Below are 17408 nucleotides of genomic sequence, written 5' to 3'. Positions count from 1 at the left end.
TGTCTTCCCTATTCACACACATGATCAAACCTCTACTTCTAGAAAAATCCATCATCCAATGTAAACTAACCCTTGCTCTCGACAATGTTGTTTTTTTAAGAAAATAAAATCAATATGAAGTTTATATATATGATACATGGAACTGAGAGTTTTTAAATTTTGTTCATTAATACCTGTTTGTTTTTAATTGGTCAAGGAAAACAATAATCATTGTTGGGTCAAATGGTAGTTAGGGTTGGGCATAAATCGGTCCGGACCAGAAAAATGGACCGGTCTTAACCGAAATCTAGTGGACCGGGACCGGAATTAAAAATTCTGGTCCGATCTCCGGTCCACCATTTTCTAAGATTCTGGTCCGGGACATGTATTTTCCGGTCCGGACCGGTTTGGACCGGAACTATTGTTATTTGCATTTCTTTTCTTAAAATTATATTTTAATCCGGTCCAACGACCGGAATTTGTAAAAGTGGTCATGTAATGACAAATTCCGGTCCAACCGGTCCGGTCCAGTCTTGGACCGGAATTTTTTAAATCCGGTCCATGATTTTTGTCGATTCCGATTCCGGTTCCGGTCCAAACCGGTTCCGGTCTGGTTTGGTCCGGTTTTGGACCGGTGCCCACTCCTAATGGTAGTTACGTAAAAACATTAACATGTAGTTAAATGTTATATCTCCCGGTCAAACTATAGACCTACCTTTAAATGTGAACCAAATTTCAATGCAATACTACATGGCTGGGGCTACCTATGACACCCCCCTATAACAATAGTCTTGCCCTCCATCTTCTCATTTGAAATAAATTTAAGCAAGTTCAAATAAGTTAGCTAAAAATTATAAATCACAAATTGTACGAAGCAGTATAATCATTTTTTTTATTAATATGAAATAAATGTCATAAATTTCATGAGAATATTAATGCGGTAGAGAGTTATAGAAGAGTTGGCAAGTACGTGACCCCCTTTTAGGTTTAAATTTTTTCATTTATTTTTATATTTTTGCCTTAAGGTGGTTAAAACATCATATTATGCATGGCGAATATGTCTCACCTTCCCCAATTCGTATCTCTCCCTAAATTATAGTGATGTTGTGCTTATATATATATATATATATATATATATATATATATATATATATATATATATATATATATATATATATATAGCATCAACAATAATTAGTTTGCTCCATATAATTGAATAGTACCGGTTTTTTACGCATGTAAATTTATCAGAAGAAAAGTTTGTGAGAGACGGTCTTCACTATGTTAGGGAAAAACTACTCTTACCCTTTTATGTGTTTTTCATGACTTTTTTTTAATGTTGATCGTTGCTTGAATTGAATCTTAACCTTATACATATTTCTATAATAAGTGTATCTAATTTACCTTCAAGCCTCATTCAAATCTATTTTATTACTCGTGGTACCATTTTTACTTTAAATTGTAAAACAATTGTACAATAAAGTTTTTCAAAACATTTACTCATTTGTCATAAAATGATATTTCGATTCGCAAATTAGCAACAACTTTCTTTATCTTTTAATACTCCTTGAAAAATAGATATCAAACTTTGTACTTATCATTAATTTGTGAATATCTTATTTAAATTTTGATTAATATACTTTTATATAATGACAAATGAATGTAAATAATATTATAATAAATTAACAATAGAAGTTGAATTTATTGTGAGGGAAATAACTTTAAAATTAGTAGGAGAAATACATATGACATTTGAAAAATAAACTTCGTATTATGTATAATTAAATATGACATTAGTAATAATAAAAGACGTAGGGGCATATTTCAGCGTTCATTTTACTCTTTACATGAGTAAATTCCATGCAGTACGTATTATGCATACACATTTGTCACAACCCAGTTTGGCCTAGGGCCTTTTAACCACATAATACCTTAGTTTTTTAATCGGAAGTTGTTATAAAATTGGATATTATCGATATATTAAAGGTTTGTTTTCCTTCTAATTTAACAAAAAGTGAACAAATACTAATGAATACTTTTTTAATATTAATAAATTGTAGATAACTAATTTATTTAGTGTTTCAAATAATAAAATTGTAAGATAATTAATTAATTCTCATTTCTAATAGGAAAATCATATTCCTAATTATAATAGAAAATTTTTAAATAATTATTATCTCTTAATTCTAATAGTATAATTAGGAAAAAAAAAGCCATAATAAATTGTTAATTTATTTCCTATTTCTAATAGGAAAATTGTAAAATAACTAATTAATTCTCATTTCTAATAGCAAAAATTATATTCCTAATTATAATAGAAAAATTATAAATAGTTAATTATCTCCTAATTCTAATGCTAATAGTATAATTAGAAAAAAAAAGCCTCCTTTAGTTATATATATTGATTGATTACAAAATCACTTTCATTTTGATCAATATTAAGCTTAATGATTGTTTGTTTATCAATTTAATCGGGTCAGTATCGGGTCGGGTCAATATCGGGTCGGGTCTGGGTCGGGTTCGGGTCACTGGTCATCGGGTCAAGTCGGGTTACGGGTCGTCATCGGGTCTGGTCGGGTTGGTTTCGGGTCACTGGTCATCGGGTCATGTCGGGTTACGGGTCATCATCGGGTCGGGTCGGTTTCGGTTTCGGGTTGCAATATTCTCGGGTCGGGTCGGGTCGGGTTTGCTCGGTTTTGGGTCGGGTCATTCGGGTCGGGTCAGACTTGTCAGCTCTAATTGAAACCAACGTATAACATCCTTGTGGATGAGAGCTGTAAAAAAAGTCAGAACTTTCTATTATTAACCCCATCAATACATGTGAGATACTCGTATAAAGGGTGTTTGGTTTATCCAACCAGTTCGAGAGATATTGGTTTGTTTGACAATAAATTTTTTTTTTTTTTAACAACTGTAAATAAAGGTTCTACAATCTCATTGCATGACAGGCTACGTCATGCGCTATTGTATTAAGGCCCTGTTCTTTTGGACTTAATTTCAGTTCTAATAAGTTCAGTTCAGTTCAGTTCAGTTTATTTCAACATTACTATTATTATTCTTATTGATATTATTATTATTATTTTTATTTTAGTGTATTTACTATTATTATTATTATTATTATTATTATTATTATTATTATTATTATTATTATTATTATTATTATTATTATTATTATTATTATTATTATTATTATTATTATTATTATTATTATTATTATTATTATTATTATTATTATTATTATTATTATTATTATTATTATTATTATTATTATTATTATTATTATTATTATTATTATTATTATACTCCCTCCAATTTCATTTATTGTTCCTCTTTCCCTTTCCATCCATTTTTCTTATTGTTCCCTCTTTCCTTTTTTTGTACAACTTTGTGTGGTCCAAAATCAATTTGATGTGGGGTCATGTATATTGTGTGGTCCAAATTGATTCTCTTATTTCTTATACCAAAAAGAAAGGGGAACAATAAATGAAATTGGAGGGAGTATTATTTTTATATTTATTATATTACTATTATATTTATTAATAATTAATTCGTATTGTTTATATTATTATATTTATATTTAATACATTTATTATTATTATTATTATATTATATTATATTTATTATTTTATTAATATATTTATTATTATTATATTTAATACTATTATATTAATAAGTTATTATTTATTATTTTATTAATATACTCATTATTATTAATATTATTATTCACATATTTATTATTATTATTATTATTATTATTATTATTATTATTATTATTATTATTATTATATTTAATATTATTATATTTAATATTATTATATTAATAAGTTATTATATTAGACCTATTATTATTATTATTATTATTTATTTTTTTAGTTATTATTATTAATATATTATATTATTATTAATAATGTTATCATTTATATTACTATATATTATTATTACTATTTCTATATTTATTATTATATTAATATTTTATTTTTTATATATCTTATTAGATTATTATTATTAGATTATATTAATATATTATTATTATTATTAATGAATAATATTATAATAATATTTATTATTATTATTGGTTATATTTTTATTATAGTATTTATTATAATTATTATTATTATTATTATTATTATTATTATTATTATTAATATAATCTTTTTATTATTATTTCAGTTCAGTTCAGATCAGTTCAGTTCAGTTCAGCTCCATTAAGTTCAGTTCAGTTCAGTTCAGACAATTTCAGTCCAAAAGAACATAGCCTAAGATGTCTAGGAATATAATAGAAACCTAAACAGTGAAAAGAAGCATAATAAGTATTACAATCCCGTAGAATGCCTTTAATAGAATGGCTTGCTCTTTCTAATCCTGCGATTTGAGTGATCAATTGTAGAGAATTAGACACCACTTCCAGGTGAAGAATAGCCTTTCCTTCTGCCCACTTCAAGACTTCCAAAATACCCAATGCCTCTGCCTGCAACGGAGATTCCGCTCGCATTTTCCTGCCTTCCTTTGTCACGACCATACCATTGTTGTCATATCCCACCCATCCTATAGATGCATTGAAATTTTTATCCCAGCTAGCGTCCACCTTTACCCTGTAGTTCGACAAAGATGGTAGTTTCCAATGATGAGTATTGGGTGACCATTCTTAATCGCCAAGTTGTCTTGTGAGAGCACTTCTTCCGGCAATACAGTAGGGAATTGCATATTCGTATTCCGCTCCGCTTGCAATTGAATACCACTAAGACTGTTGTCAATACTCATCGCAATGGACTGGAAGAGGACCTGTGTAGGGAGTAAGGACCCTTCAAAAACCATTTTATTCTGAAGTGTCCATAAACCCCAGAGCGTGGCTAAAAATCTAAGTACTCTCTGTTCACCCTCCTGAAGATTATCTAGGTACCGGACCCATTTAATGATCCAGTCTCCAATGTCGACCATTTCAGAACCCTCCGTTCGGATTCCTAAATCCGAACCCGCCCATACTCTATAGGACACGCTACAATCCCTGAAAACATGTTGTGCCGTTTCCACGTGGTCTTGGCTATGACTGCACAATTTACACTCAAAATACTCCCCAATCCTTCATTTTTCAAACTCCTTTCCCATAGGTAGAGTAATCGTGATAATTTTCCAAACAAGGATCTTCCAGTTGTTTGGACCCGGCAGATTCAATAAATGTGATTTGCAGAAGTTTTTCCCCATCTCATTTACCCTTTTTTTATCTTTAGCAGATCCCTTTTTGTGGAAAAACTCTTGAAATATTAATCCATAACCGCTCTTAACAGAATACTCTCAATCCCTTGTGTACGGCCAGAAAACCTCATCTTTAATCTGCGACTGGCATAGTGGCATTGCAAGAATACGGGCAGCGTATTTTTCTTGGAACAAAGACCTCACAAGCGCGACATTCCATGTTTGATCCGAAAGGCAAAGTTGATTCACTGTTAACTCCCTTAGGTGCATAAAATTTGGATCCAGCAGGTAATCTCTTGGTTCCGGTTGTACGCCATCGACCCAATTTGAGTTGAGACATTCAAGGTAGAATTTGAACCCGGTTTCCATCCAACTTTCTCTATAATCAGCTCCAACCCATACAGAATTCCTTTTGTCCCCCATGAGATGGTCGCTCCATTCTTGATAGTCATGCCCTCAGAAAAAGCAGCTTCTAAAAAAACCTTCCTACGGAATATTCTACTAAACAGAGAGTCATCCCCAGAAACCAGACGCCAACCATGCTTGGCTAAGAGTGCCTTATTAAGGCACTCGATGTTTCGAATTCCCAGACCTCTCGAACTCTTAGGGTAACTCAGGAAGTTCTTACTACACCAGTGAATATTTTTTCCCCCTTGCACCCAGTCCACCAAAGCTGCGACAATAAAGAATTAATCTTCATTGCCACACTTACCGGAATTTTGAAAACCGATAGAAAATAATTGGAAAGGTTGGATAGGACTGAATTAATGAGGGTTAATCGACCCGCTGGTGATAGAAAAATTCCATTCCACGAAGATATTCGTTTCGTCACATACTCGACAAGGGATTTAAAAATCCCCTGTTTTGATGCTTGGAACTCTGCGGGAATTCCTAGGTATTTACCAATGCCCTTGCTATTCCTCACACTTAGCGCTCGCATTCCTTTTTGAGCACTAGCCAAGGTGGTACTTGGACTGAAGAGGATACCAGACTTCTCGTGATTCAATTTTTGACCCGACGCTTCGCAATACAGATCAATTATCCTTTTTAGATTTTTTGCTGAGTTAACTCTATCTTCAAAGAAGAAAACAGAATCGTCTGCGAAAAACAGATGAGTAATCGGCTTCTCCCCCATACATAGATCGAGAAATACCCTTTATCATCCCTGCAGTACTTGCCTGATCCATGAGACTTCCTAATACTTCCATACAGAGTATGAATAAAAATGGGGATAACGGATCACCCTGCCGAAGGCCACAATTTGGCTTAAAACGAGGTAGGGGTGAACCATTAAACAACACCTCATAAGTCACTGAAGTAACGCAGTTCATAATAAGCTTCACGAATTTATCAGGAAAACCATACTTGCGGAGAACTGCTTCCAAGAAATCCCACTTAATTCTGTCATAGGCTTTACTCATGTCCGCTTTGAAAACACACTTACCATACTTTCCACTCCTATGATTGGTGACCTTATGAATAGCTTCATGTGCCAGTAAAATATTGTCACTTATGAGTCTTCCTGGTATGAAAGCATTTTGTGATTCGCTCACGAGCGAACCCATCACCCTTGCAACCCGATTAGTAATACATTTGGAAACTATGCGCATGAAAACATTACACAAACTAATGGGTTTATAGTCCGATGCCCCTTCAGGATTATCAACTTTCGGTATTAGTGTAATAAATGTTCTGTTGAATTCTCTTAGGACTCTCCGAATTAAGAATGGACAAAGCAGCCTTAGTGACATCATTTTTAACCAAGGGCCAGCATTTCTAAAAAAAACAAGCCGGAATGCCATCCAGACCAGATGACTTAAACTTCCCCATCTGAAAGACCGCACAACTTACCTCTTTGGATGTAAAGGGCTTATTAAGGGTCATAAATTGATCAGATGAAACCTTCTTGGTAACCGAAGCAAGGATACCTTCAAACCCCGATTCTGGCCTTGACCCAGGGTCCCCATTGTTATGATCATCCGCTTCGTAGAGAGTCTTGAACATCATTTGAAATTCCATACCAACAAGATGAGGGCCGTAAATCCAAACACCATTTGTATCTTTAATACCATGTATATAGTACCTACCGCCTCTACCTTTCACCCAATTAAAGAAGAATTTCGTACATGTGTCACCATCTACCGTCCATTTCACCTTAGCATGCTTCCAAAAAACTGCTACCGCACTAGCAAATTCCTTTACTTCATCCTGAGCCTTTATAAAATCCTCATCTCCGCCTCCCGTTGTCGCAGTAGTCATCCCTTTTTCCAGCTTCGAATCAAACTCATCCCATTTTGTCCTCCATTCCCCCTTTTTATCAAGTGCCCACTTCTTCAAGGTAGTCCTTATACGTGCCAGTTTCCGAGCAACCTTGTAAGACGGTGACCCCAAAACATTAAACGACCAAACATTTTGAATACCTTGCAAACACTCCCCATAATCAAGTGCCCAAGCATTTAACTTATACAGTTTTTTTCCTTCATTCCTAGTCAGTTGTAAGTCCACCTCAATTGGTGCATGATCAGACAATTGAATGGGATAATGTTTGGTACCCGTATTTGGGAAGAATAGAAGCCAGTCCTTCGATGCCATTGCTTTATCAATACGTTCATAGACCCTCTTATTCCCCTTCCGGTTATTGCACCATGTGAATCTGGGCCCCTTAAACGGTATATCAATCAACTCATTTCGTAGCTTCCAGCTATTGAAAGCATTTGCTCCTTCTATGGGTCTCTGACTATTACTTAATTTATCATATATACAATCCACTTGGTTGAAATCTCCCACAATAAGGAAGGGGTATGTACAAGAGTCCATCCACTTTTCTAGCTCCATAAGAACATGTGTGCGATTTGCCACTTCCGGTTCACTATAGTAGAGCACAAGGTACCAAAAGAGACCATTAAATTTCTTAACCAACAGGATGATATAATTTTTACATGCCATTACAAGGCTCATTCTAGCCTCCTTTCGCCATCCTACCCATAGACCACCTGAAGCCCCTATGGCATCAACCACAAAATGCTTCACAAAACCCAAGGATCTAAACATTGGGAACACACTACTAGCATTACATTTGGTCTCAATTAAAAACATAAAATCATAAAACTTACTATCTAATAACGCTCTTATCTTCGGAATTGTAGGAAAGACCGTGTTATTAAGGCGCCTACAATTCCATATTAGGCCAATCATGGTGAGTGAGGAGGTTGTGTTGGGCCAACCTCCGCAAAACCCTTATGAACAGAATCAGCATCAGCATCAGCAGCCTTTCCATTGACAGAACACGAGGAAGAATCAGAGGAATCAATCATCACCACATCTTGCACATTCACCCTGAAACCGTAGCTCCTCTTCTTCCCAACATTATCCAGAATGCCCAGACTAATACAGCTCCTCTTTGCCAATGGTCTCAAATATTCCTTTGCATTCTCCAAAGACTCCTTAGCAGTTTCAGGGACAATATAATTTTGTTTGACAATAATACGTTTTCTGTTATGAAATATTACTAGTATTGGTGCCCGGCTTCGCCCGGGCTACCTCTACTTATCATTAATTTTTTTTTTTCATAAATTACATGGAAGTGCCTCGGTTTCTGAATTTAATATATAGTATTTATTTTATGGATGTCCATTTCTTAGAATACTCTAGAATATATTGTCATATGGAAAATTTGTCCCATTGTATATATATATCCATAATGGAATAAGAATACAGTTTTGTCTCTCTTTTCTTCTCCCTATAATTATCTCTTGTCTTTATTTCACAACACATTATCAGCACGAATTCTCTAACCATTATTAATAATCTCGTACAACCAATTAGATATGATGAGAACAACTAAGTTGATTACTTAAAGAGAACATGTGTGTATAAACCATATACTCCGTAGCACGTAAATGTTAACATGTCTTGGATCATACATCTTATCGTATTATATGTCATGTTATTAAGAATTGATTTTTGTTGGCTATAACTTTATAGTTTGAGTTTTGTTTGGTAAGGTATACCGTATACGGATTTGTTAATGATATGCAATAGTTTACATGGAGATAAATTATTTAATATTGATAATGTTGATTTTGGATCTTGAATAAGCAGCAATTCATGTGTATATAAACTTTCATTCAAAAGGCAGTTGATTATAAGCATCGCTTACTATTTCTTGAATTTGACACTATATTTACGCTTTAATCCGATTAGCATTAAATCTAATCCCGCTACTATCAATTTTTAACATGAACTAATTAATCATTAGATGGAAAAGTGTGGACAGCATATGGTTCATCTATTACCATGTAATTTGTTTAGGTTTTAATAGTTGACATGTGATTATAGACGTGGCATCACTAACATTAGTTCGTACTTATGCTTTAAATATGATGGCGTAATCATGATTTTTACTCTTACTTTGACTCATATGTATGAATTTGATCTCTTACCATCTTAGATCGATTATATATTAAAGCGATGTCTAATTTTTGTTTTGTTTATCATGTTATAAGATAACATCAATTTTGATAAATAACCGTCTATATATTGTTTTATTGTCAACAAATTTTGAAAAAGGACATATTATATAATTTTGGACCAGAAGTTCCAAAATATTTATTTATAAAGATGAGCATATAAGTCAATATTATAACTTTGGCCTAAAGTTCAAAGTTTTAAAGGGGTGTAGTAATTTAACACCGTCTCATCAATACAATATATTCATATCGTATACGTATAAGTGGCCAGAAGTCCACGTCTATGAGTATATGAACTGCTGTTCAATTTAAAGCGGTCTTTATGAAAGACAAATTTATTTGCGAATTAATTCTTGTTCAGCTGAAGTTGAACAGTATAATGAGATATGAAATTTGATTCATTCTTTGTAGTGAATGTGACATCTCATAAAGACTCTGTCTGTAGCAGATATAATGAAATATGAAATTTGATTCATTCTTTGAGGTGAATGTGACATCTCTTTGAAGTCATCAGTTTAACCATATTCCTCATCACGAGTAAGTTCAAAGTACTCCAAGTTAGGTACTCTTATGCTTGCCGTAATAACTTCTAATTGCGACAACTTCAGAATCTTCAAAGTCGGGCAATGGAAATTCATGACACCCATAACCTGATCTGTGTCAAGTTCCTGAAGGCGGGGAGAACCATGAATTAGAGAACTTAGAGGCTCACCGTCATCAGTAATTTCGACACCCGATAGGGAGATTTTCTCTAGCCTTGGAAGACGTATCACATAAGTAAAGGCGACAGTTAAAATGTAATCAGATTCACAGTGTAATCTTATAGCGACAAGGTGTTTTAGTAAAGTACCATCAAGCAAAGACGTTATAGGTAAACAATAGCACTGATCATAGAAAAGGTTGACCTCCTTAATTGAACGTCTCGATAACACCTTAAACCATTCCTTTCGGTCTTTTTCTGTCATTACAGGAAGGACAGTAAAATCCACTCGTTCCAAGTACAATGCGCTATTGTGAAGCAGTACTCTATTCATGAAGTATTTCAAAGGTCGGTACTGTTCTGTAGCGGCAATGCTTAAATAATCATCTATAATGTCACCTCGATTATAAGTGAAGTTAAGAACAGGAACACCTGTCCAGACATACTCCCATCTTCGCGACAACACACCAGTGGCCATGGCAGATCTTGTGGGAAGAAATGCTAAAATGTGACACAAAAGATGGTCGGGTAGCCCACTGATCCGATCAACCCTCTTTGAATTAGACCTTTTACGCGATGATGACATTGCCATTGCTTTGGATAAATCTGGCAAATAGACATAAAACCATTCTGAGGACCGACAGTGTATAATTTTAATCAACTAATACAGAAGATGAATCAATTCCTTACAGACATGCAGTTAATGTAAGAATATTGGGTCCAATACTATTTATGTGGACACACTATTATACAGATTGTATTTGTTTGCTATCGTTTAAGTTTAGCCCAATATAGTGATCCATCCGGATAATATAATACGGGCATATTAATCACGTCTTATAAAGTATGGGCCGGATATCTTAATTGTGTAGATACCCATTAGGTTACTAATGCATGATGGGCGCATTAGATTAAGGAGACTATATATAAGTCACCCAGGTTATGGTCCCCAGAAGACACAATAACCTAATCTCCCCGCATCCCATCAGTAGAGAGATCCCTATTGGTATGTGTGTCTACTAGAAGACCTAATCCTGAAGACCGTCCTTTCAGACGGTTTATTCCAAACTCTCGTCATGTAATCAGGTACGCTTCCGCATCTAGTATATAACGAATAATTTAGTATGAAGTTTATGGTCTCTATTCGGATTAATTCTAACAAGTGGTATCAGAGCCACCTTCGTATTAAATTATTTGGGTGTGTTACGGTTCATGTTTTCCTTTGAATTCAGTCTGCCGCAAGTACGCTAAGTATTCGTTCACAGTTGCCTTTATGGGTGTTCTCGATTTTGATTGTTCTTGTGTTTCTCGTATATTTTGACTAGCATTAAAGTTTGTTTGATGTGGAGCACATGATTAACTAAATCTATCACCCTATTGTATGCCATTATGATTAATTTATTTCAAAGTTCATAGTGCTGTTTGGTTTAATTCAATATTTGGTTGTGGGTTTGTGAATTTAGTTTAAAGACAAATCCTAATAATCAATTAAGGATTATCGCACCAATTAGGCACCCTTTTAATTGGGAATTGTGGGCATAACATGGTACTCAAGGTGTTAAAGATATCGGTCCAGAATCTTATGTGGGATTCAAGTGTCACTGTTGACTGTTAAAGTTCACAATTTGGCATGCAAGTGATGAGTTTATGTCGAAATTTAGTGCACTGTGTATATGGTAAGTAATTTGTTATACAGCAGGCCATTATTCGGTATCATAATGGTTTTACGGTTTTTGGTTTGATGCTTAAGGAGTTAAACATTAGTTAGACATGATCATTATATATGCCTTCTTTAGGTTTGGTCTTCACTAAAGTACTTTGGTTATACATGGTTAGAGTCTTAGAGACTAGAGTCCATGGTTCGTGAATTAAGTACCCACTGATCTTTGTTAACAATAAGGTTTATTCACGTGTTTGGTTGGCTTTTCCCACGGTTTTTGGGGGTTGTGTATTTACTGTACGATTGTTTTGTTATAGTATTTCTAAATCATGCTTTACAGTTTCGGTTTTAGTATAATATGCTATTAAGGATTAAAATAAGGTAAGGGTTCTAATTAGAACGTATGTCAACCAAATTCAATTATGATTATGATCAAAGTTCTTAAGCATGATAATTTGAGATAAGGTTTATAATGATTCGGTCTTAAAGTTAATGACAAGTGAAAATTGAGGATATATACTTGCATGGTCTATCAATTTTACAGACTTATATGATTAAGGAACTATTTTCATATAGTTTTGTATATTATCACTAAAGGTTAAGTCACTTGTCAATTAAGGACTTGTGTTTTCAGATTTAAAAATTGGCCAATCGGATTTATAATAATGGGTCTAATATTTTAGGTTGTTTGATCGACACAATAAGTTGCCAAAGTAACCTCTATTGTGTAAGTTGAATGATTTAGAATATTATGACTACAGTGTGTGATTGAGTTTCATGCGGATAATGGTCGGCCCAAAGGAAGGCTATTATTTGGCCGAAATTCAGTCATGCTTGTGGTGGTAAGTATGTAACAATTGTAAGGTTTCCATGTGAATATTAGGTCGGCCCAAAGGAAGGCTTAATGTTTGACAGGAATTTATTGTTAATATTTGATCACTACACCAAGATGACCACTTACAAGTTAATTTTATGTCCAAAGACTAAACTTAATGTTGTGCTAGGTGTCTTGTGTTGATGGGATGTCAATATTTGAATCTGAAAATCAAGTTAAGAGAGTGTCGTTATGTTTATGACACTCATAAGGATTATGCCCATAAAGCTTTTAAATTGAATAAATTCAATTCTTTGGACTAGTGTGTGTAATTCATGCGAATAATGGTCGACCCAAAGGAAGAGCATTATTTGGCCGAATTGCATATACACGTTGGGTAATAAATATGTGACGATTATTCAGATTTTCATGTGAATATTGAGTCGGCCCAAAGGAAGGCTTAGTGTTCGACGTGAGTTTATCGTCAATATTTGATTACAATTACTAAAGAGTATGTCTTTAACTAGTTAATATTTACGTCTAATAACTAAATATTAATTTCGGAAAGACACTTTAATTATTTGAATTTATTCAAAATATAAGGATGTTGTTTTGTTCATTCAGTTTGACATTTATGGTTATTATATCTCATCATTTCGATTACATTCTCAATTCGGATGAAATTATTTATTAAATGAATGGTAAGAGAATGTGAATTTTATCTCTGGTTGCTACCTTGCTTTAAGAATGTATAATTCTGCTTCTCATAAGGTAAAAGTTATCATAAGGACTAAGGTATGTAACTTTGAGAAGTATTACATTCAAAATGCATGAGCTTAGTGATTATTCGAATTTAGGGAAATATTTAAGGGCATTGTTTCAGTTAATTCAGTTAAGTTAATTCAGTTAATTAAGAAGCTGCAAAAGTCAAACTCAAAGAAATAACAACAAACATAAGGTTAGACTTTCTTAGTCGTCAGTTTGTTAAGAGTTTGGACACATAAGGAAAATCTAGTACCAGTTTTAACGCTTGGCGTGTCGGTAAAGTTTAACTTCTCATTCGGTTTGTCTAAGGTTAATTTTTATATCCAATCATGTTTGGTGGGTGAATTTGGTTTTTTCGACCCACATAAGTATATTGATGCAAGTATAACTAAATGTGACAAGCCAAGTGATGATGAAAGATTCATCTATTTGGGGCAAGTCATCATCTAAGTTATTTGAGACAGTCAACTAATTTAGTTATCATTAATGACTTATTCTTTTATTTGTATGTGGAAAATACTTTCGGTACCGCCTTTAGGTGAAAAGGGTTATTTTTCGTATGGACAAATTTGGTTTCTTGTCTATTGAGAAATAATTAATTTTGTGTTTTCCTAATTCAAATAAGGGTGAACCTATCATTTTTGATAACTTTATATAGTTTAGATTGGAATCTCTTTCAAGTAAACTTGCACTAAAGTTCAATGGATATAAAATTATGAAACTATAATTTCTCTTCGGTATGACACATTAAAAGGGAAATTAAAGTTTTGTGTCAAAATGAAATTGTTGACCCCTTTACTTCGGATATTCATATCTATATAATACTATTAAAAGGGGAACTTAAAATGCCACGTCATAAATGCCACCTTACACTACCAAAAAGCCACGTCACTTACTACACATGACATGTCAAATTTTAATATGACATGGCGAGTTAATGTGGTATAAATCATCAACTTATTATTGTATGACATTAATTTAAATATATTTTTTTTCCAAAATTTATATATCCCTTTCAAATTTACATCAAAATTTCATAATTTATAATTAAAATTTACACCAAAGTTTACATCATTATTTCTAATTTTAAAAGTAAAAAAGAAAAAAAGAAAGAAATATTAAATGCAAATAGCATTACAAATATTATACTTTGGACTTTTAAGCTTGTAGATAAATTAAACAACAATTAAAATCAAAATTCATATTAAATTTTAAATTTCGACGTTTATTGTTAGAATATTTTAAGCAACAAATAAATATCACATAATTCTAATTTACTCCGTTTATTAAAAAAATAAATATTTTGTTGATATTAAGAGTAAATAATAACATATTTAACATTAAACAAGGTGGCTTTTGTCAACAAAAAAATAAAAAATAAAATAAAAATTAAAGGAAACCTTTAACATTTCATTTCTCCTTACTCCATATTTATGTTTATATTAAATTTGCTAATAATGAAAAAGAATGCTCAAAAGTCCTAAAACCTTACTACATAATTATTATATATATTAAATTTGATGATAATAATAAAAAGACACCCAAAAGTCATAACATGCATCCTCAATTGGATATAAATGTTCGATGTAAGACAACATTTGTGAGCCAAATTTCACGCCAATATTTTTTTGCCCTCATCGCTAGACCTGGCAAACAGATCGGGTCGTGTCGGGTTCGTGTTCGTATCACATGTAAACGGGTCACAATTCCTCCAACCCAAACCCGACCCAATTAAATCTCGTGTCATGTTCGTGTCGACCCACTTACATAAATGGGTCATAAGGCCTCAACCCTAACCCGTTAATTTCGTGTCGGGTTCGTGTCGTGTTTTCGTGTCACGTCCATATTTTGAAAGTTTAAGTATATTTATGTGATGGAGGATCAAGAAAAATTAAGACTAATTTAGTAAATAGGTCATTCGTGTCGGGTTCGTGTTTAGAGAGGTCAACCCTAACCCAACCCAATTAAATATCGTGTCGTGTTCGTGTCGACCCACTTACATAAATGGGTCATTAAGTCTCAACCCAAACCCGTTAATTTCGTGTCGGGTTCGTGTCGTGTTTTCGTGTCGTGTCATTGTTTGCCACCTCTACTCATCGCCAATAAAATCGTAGTTGTATATGTAAATAGTCTTTTTTAAATCTTATCAGTATATCAACATCAAGGTAAGGTAAATGTATTAAGGTTTTAAATTAATAATTTAATAATTTATTTTTAAGTTCCATTGGTTATGAAATGCTCATCACGTTTTAAAACTTTCTTATGTAGGAACTATCAAGATTTGTGGTAGGTAAATGTATTAAGGTTTGGTAAATGTATTAAGGTTTTAAAATAATAATTCATTTATTTGTTTTTAAGTTCAATTGGTTGCTCATCACTTTTTAAAACTTTCTAATGTAGGAACTATCAAGATTTGTGGTATTGTGCTATTCGAAGGTAAATAAATATACTTACATCTTTATGGCTCAATGCCCTTTTTCTATTATTATTTAAATAAAAACTTAAATTAATAACGATAAGATTAATATCACGTAAATCAAATTTCACCATTTTATTTCTTATTAATTACTCGATGGATTTTGTCCCTTTTTTTTCCCTATAGATGGTTCATTGGAGAAAAAATACTATATGGAGAAAGAAAATATTAGAATTGCTTAAACAACTACTCCCTTCATTCCACTCAATACTATATTATAAACTAACTACAAGATTGACTATAAGTTTTTGATGGAAGACAACATTTGTGAGACAACATTTAAGTAAATATTTTTGTACCGCTATCGCGAAAAGAATTGTATATGTCACTAACTTTTTTTTTTATCATTGTATCAGCATCAAGGTAAATGTATTAAGGTCTTAAATTAAGAATTCATTTATTTATTTTATTTTCCATTGGTTATGAAGTACATCACATTTTTAACCTCACATATTTGTTGTTTATTTCTTATTTAGGGATATTGAGATTTGTGGTGTTGTGCTATTCAAAGGTAAATATACTTACATCTTTAGACTCAATGTCATCTTTCTTCCATTATTTAAGAGAAACTTAAATTAATAACAAAAATTAATGACTAAGTGATTTTTTTTTATGTAGGGATGGTTTATTGAAGAAAGAAGACTAAGAAGAGAAATATTAGAATTACTTAAACAAGTACTCTATTCATTCGACTCAATACTATATTATAAACTAATTATAAGATTGACAACATGAATGTAAATGACTAATTGTTTTTAGGTTCATAAAAAAAATTAGTATTTCAAAACTTTCAAATGTATGCTTTATTTTGATATGTGTTGTTTTTTAATCATCATTTTTCCTTAGAAAAATAACACTCATAGAATGAAATTGAATTTGCGAGGATCTCAATCTTATTGACATGGATAATAGGTAGCATAAATAATGGAGTGAAAAGCCCAAAAATTATCATTTAAGAAAGGAGTTAGATGTTAAATTAGTGAGGTGAATTAATTATCAATTATTAATAACTATAAAGATGAGAGAAATCTAAAAAGTTTATTTACATCTACATTATTCTTTTGTACACCTTCAATTTAATTTTCATTTTCTTTAATTATAAACATGAGACACATGCCTATTCAAAATGGCTTTTGATAGAAAACATGATTGAGTGGAATGCTTAGTTTATCTATTTTGAAGTATACGGTTGAATCCCCAAGGTGGAAAATTTGGAGAAATGTCAAAGCACATTTTTGCTTAATATTGTTTAATGGATGATGTATAGGGACTTAATGATCCAATTATTACGAGTTGCTCCTTTCAAATTCTTAGTTCCACAATTTATTATAGTACTAGCTACAATATTATGG

At 32.5% G+C, this 17408-nt stretch overlaps 1 protein-coding gene across 1 annotated transcript; it reads right to left on the bottom strand.

Annotated features, from left to right (window-relative positions):
* Window positions 1-6948: 6948 nt before the first annotated feature.
* Window positions 6949-8223, bottom strand: LOC141620401 (uncharacterized). Its single transcript, XM_074437280.1, has one exon. The coding sequence runs from the start codon at window positions 8221-8223 to the stop codon at window positions 6949-6951; it is 1275 nt and encodes a 424-aa protein (XP_074293381.1).
* Between the last annotated feature and the right edge of the window lie 9185 nt (window positions 8224-17408).

This window comes from Silene latifolia, chromosome X (genome assembly GCF_048544455.1).
Source record: "Silene latifolia isolate original U9 population chromosome X, ASM4854445v1, whole genome shotgun sequence".
Lineage (NCBI taxonomy): Eukaryota > Viridiplantae > Streptophyta > Magnoliopsida > Caryophyllales > Caryophyllaceae > Silene > Silene latifolia.
Note: the sequence above shows the minus strand (reverse complement) of the source record. Positions and strands in the feature narration are given on the sequence as shown.